Here is a 3,347-nt window from a genome sequence, read left to right on the forward strand (position 1 = left end):
GGGGATGTGCTAGCAAGAGGGGGTGACTTGAATTTTTTTCTCTTTTTCTTCTAAAACTTCCCTTCTGCCTGTGCTCAGGAGGTCTTTCTGGAGCAGCCGAATGCTTCAGCAACCTGCCGGGCAGGCCGGTTTGGGTGCTGGGGCCGATAGGAGCCGAGCGGGGACTATATATGCAGTGCCGGGGTGTTGGTGGCAGCATGTGCCTCCCATGGACCTCGCTGGGCATTGCATGCCTAGAAGAATATGGGTACCTGGCCCCAGGCTGGCTGCTCTCCCCTGTCTCCCTCAGGCATTGCTAGCTGGATTGCCTGCACTGGCATTGCTCGTATGGCTGTGGGCACCCCATGCACCCGCCCTGCCTGTAAAGGGAGGGCCCGATCCAGCAGGCTTGTTGGCCACAGGCATTTGCAGAGAGAAAATTAAACTCCTCACGGTGCTCCCTTTCCTGAGCCTTTACTAAGAGGGAAGCATCCTTCTTACCTTCCCGTGGGACTGGTGAAAGGTCGTGCCTGAGATTTTTCCAGAGAAAAAGAAAAAGAAAAGGAGGGAGGTGGTGTGGGGGGGTGGGTGGTGAAGGTGGAAAATGGAGCATGTGGAATGACTCCCGAAGGCGGGCTGCACGGTGTGCGTCAGCTGCCCCATCGCCCTGCTTGCTGTGCTTGCTCTTGCGACCTCTGAGGGCAGCGGCAACGCAGCAGCGTGGAGCAGAGGGCTCCCCACCGGTGGGGGCATGGCTGATTTTAATGGGGAGTGGGTGCCCTGCTGCTGGGGGGCTTTGCTATTGTGGAGCCCATGGTGAGATACGGTTGCAAGGTTCTGCATGCCAGCGTTGCACACGTGGGGCTGTGTTGTGCATGCGGGGCGGCATTGAACGTGCACATCTGCATTGCTCACACAAGGCTGCACTGCACATCTGGGGCTGCTTTTCCCACGTGGGGCTGCACTCGAAGTGCAGAAAACTCCTGTGGGTTTGTACTTTGGCCCAAGGCACTTTGGGTGGGCACCTAGGTGGGGTACCCCCTGGGGAAACTGGTCAGCACCTTGCAAGCCATGGCCCTTAAACCTTCACCAAGCCCAAATACTGGAGTGCCTGCTCCATCCAGGGCACTTAGGGGGATCCTGGGTTGTGTACTGGGCCAACGTGGACCGTTCTGTGTGTTCCTGCTGGGAGGTGGGGGCTCGGCTGAGCACGGTAGCGTGAGCAGTGTTAGGCATTGTGCCTCCACTGCTAGCTCTCAGATTTTTCCCATGCCCAAATTCTTCCATCTGGGATGTGGTACCGGATCCCGTTTGCAAGCACCACCGGTGCCGGCCTCTGCCCCCCGACCTTGGAGCACCTTGCCCTGGGAAGAGGAGCTCACAGCCCCTGCTGCAAACCCCACTGCAGCACAAGTGCATAGCACACCGTGTGCGAAGGTGCGAAGGCCTGGGGTTTGTTTTGGGCTGGTTTACGTTTTGGAAGTTGCAATTCCCAAGCGAATTTGTTTTGCATCAGAAATTCCAATTTGCCCATCTCTTTTAATTCAAGAGGGGGAGGGAAACCAGCAAAACTGATGTAAGCTTTTCCTCTGGAGAGTTTTGGCCGTCATTAGGCGGCGACATGAAATACATTTGGTTGTTGCTGCACCAGACACGGGCTTTCGCATCCTTCTGCAGGCAGAAATGGGAGAGGAACCCTTATTAAAAGATTAAGTTTAATAGCTATTCTTGGCGGGTGCAGGAGCCTGTATTCTTTCTGCAGCTGTCTCAGAGCTGTCCCATCTGGTAAAATTTAGCCGCCTTGGTTCGTTTCACCTGCCTGAGCGTCAACCCGACGGAGGGAGGTTGGCAGCTGCAACGCTGCACTGCTTCTTTCTAATAAAACTGGCTTGCCAGGATCAACATCGGAGATGGTCGCAGTAATCGGTGCAGTACTGGCGGCCGGGCTGGGCTCGAGCTTCCTCGCTGTAGCTGCACCCAAAAAGGCCGCCTGTGCCGAAGGGAGAGGAGGGGAATAACTCTGCGCCACATAAAGCACCTTTAATTAGCGCCGTGCACGTGTGGGGAGCCCTGTGGGCACCGACGGCGTTTGTCTGGGAAAGTCTTAATGTGAAACTCAGCCGGTTTGCGGGCGCGTGTCGGCCGGTCCGGGAGCAGTGCCACTATTTTTGGAGTGTGTGGGTCTCTGGGGGCTGGTGGAGGGATGCCTGCAAGGGAGTGGGTGCTGTGGAGGGTGGAAGAGGGTCCAGTCCGGGGTGGTGGCTAACACCGGGGTCTCTGCCGTTGCAGGTAGACCGGTGGGACGAAATAACCGGCGGATCAACCGGGGGATTGTGGAGGAGTGCTGCTTTCGGAGCTGCGACCTGGCTCTGCTGGAAACCTACTGCGCCAAGTCCGTCAAGTCTGAGCGTGACCTCTCCGCCACCTCCCTGGCTGGGCTGCCGGCGCTCAACAAGGTAGGGGGCTTGCGCTGGGATGGCAGCCCTTCTCCAAAATAAATAGCAAAAGATGGGAAGGCCATGGGTGAGAGAAGACAAATCCCAGCTGCAAGGTCTGCTGCTTCTGCAGAGTCTTCAGGAGCTGGCAACCATTGGCACCTCATGCCCGACACCCCGCAGAAAGTCAGCTTTTAATAAGGTGGAAGACCATAGAATCATAGAATCATTTAGGTTGGAAATGACCCTTAAGATCATCAAGTCCAACTGTTACCCTAACCCTGCCATCCCACCACTAAACCATGTCCCTAAGCACCTCGCCTGCCCAGCTTTTAAATACCTCCAGGGATGGGGACTCAACCACCTCCCTGGGCAGCCCATTCCAGAGCCTGACAACCCCGTCCTAATGTCCAGCCTAAACCTGCCCTGGTGCAACTTCAGACCATTTCCCCTTGTCCTATCGCCCGTGCCCGGGGAGAAGAGGCTGAAGGGCTCCCCTCAGCCTTCTCTTCTCCAGACTAAACAACCCCAGCTCTCTGAGCCGCTCCTCATAAGACTTGTGCTCCAGACCCCTCCCTGGCTTTGTGGCTCTCCTCCACAGAGGTGGGCTGTATCATAGAATGGTTTGGGTTGGAAGGGACCTTTAAAGGTCATCTAGCCCAACACCCTTGCAATGAGCAGGGACATCTTCAATTAGATTGGGTTGCCCAGAGCCCTGTCCAACCTGATCTTGAGTGTTTCCAGGGACGGGGCAATGTTCCCATGGGATGGACGGAGCTCCGAGAGGGGCACTCTGTCTGGAGGGTGGGCAGGCTTGCGGTGAGGCTGACATTGCTATCCTGTCCCCTTGCAGGAGAGCTTCCAGAAGCCCTCGCACGCCAAGTACTCCAAGTACGACGTGTGGCAGAAGAAGAGCTCCCAGCGGCTGCAGAG

General features: G+C 56.7%; 1 protein-coding gene across 1 annotated transcript in view; it reads left to right on the forward strand.

The window, feature by feature from the left end:
• Window positions 1-1,889: 1,889 nt before the first annotated feature.
• LOC104124918 (insulin-like growth factor II) overlaps window positions 1,890-3,347 on the forward strand; it is a 2,221-nt gene continuing 763 nt past the window's right edge. Inside the window, exons 1-3 of the mRNA XM_009637301.1 lie at window positions 1,890-1,971; window positions 2,269-2,435; window positions 3,268-3,344. Coding sequence (XP_009635596.1) covers window positions 1,890-1,971; window positions 2,269-2,435; window positions 3,268-3,344 — 326 coding nt within the window. The remainder of the gene's footprint in view (window positions 1,972-2,268; window positions 2,436-3,267; window positions 3,345-3,347) is intronic.

The sequence above is a fragment of the Egretta garzetta genome, unplaced genomic scaffold (assembly GCF_000687185.1).
Source record: "Egretta garzetta isolate BGI_Z169 unplaced genomic scaffold, ASM68718v1 scaffold44, whole genome shotgun sequence".
NCBI classification, from domain to species: domain Eukaryota; kingdom Metazoa; phylum Chordata; class Aves; order Pelecaniformes; family Ardeidae; genus Egretta; species Egretta garzetta.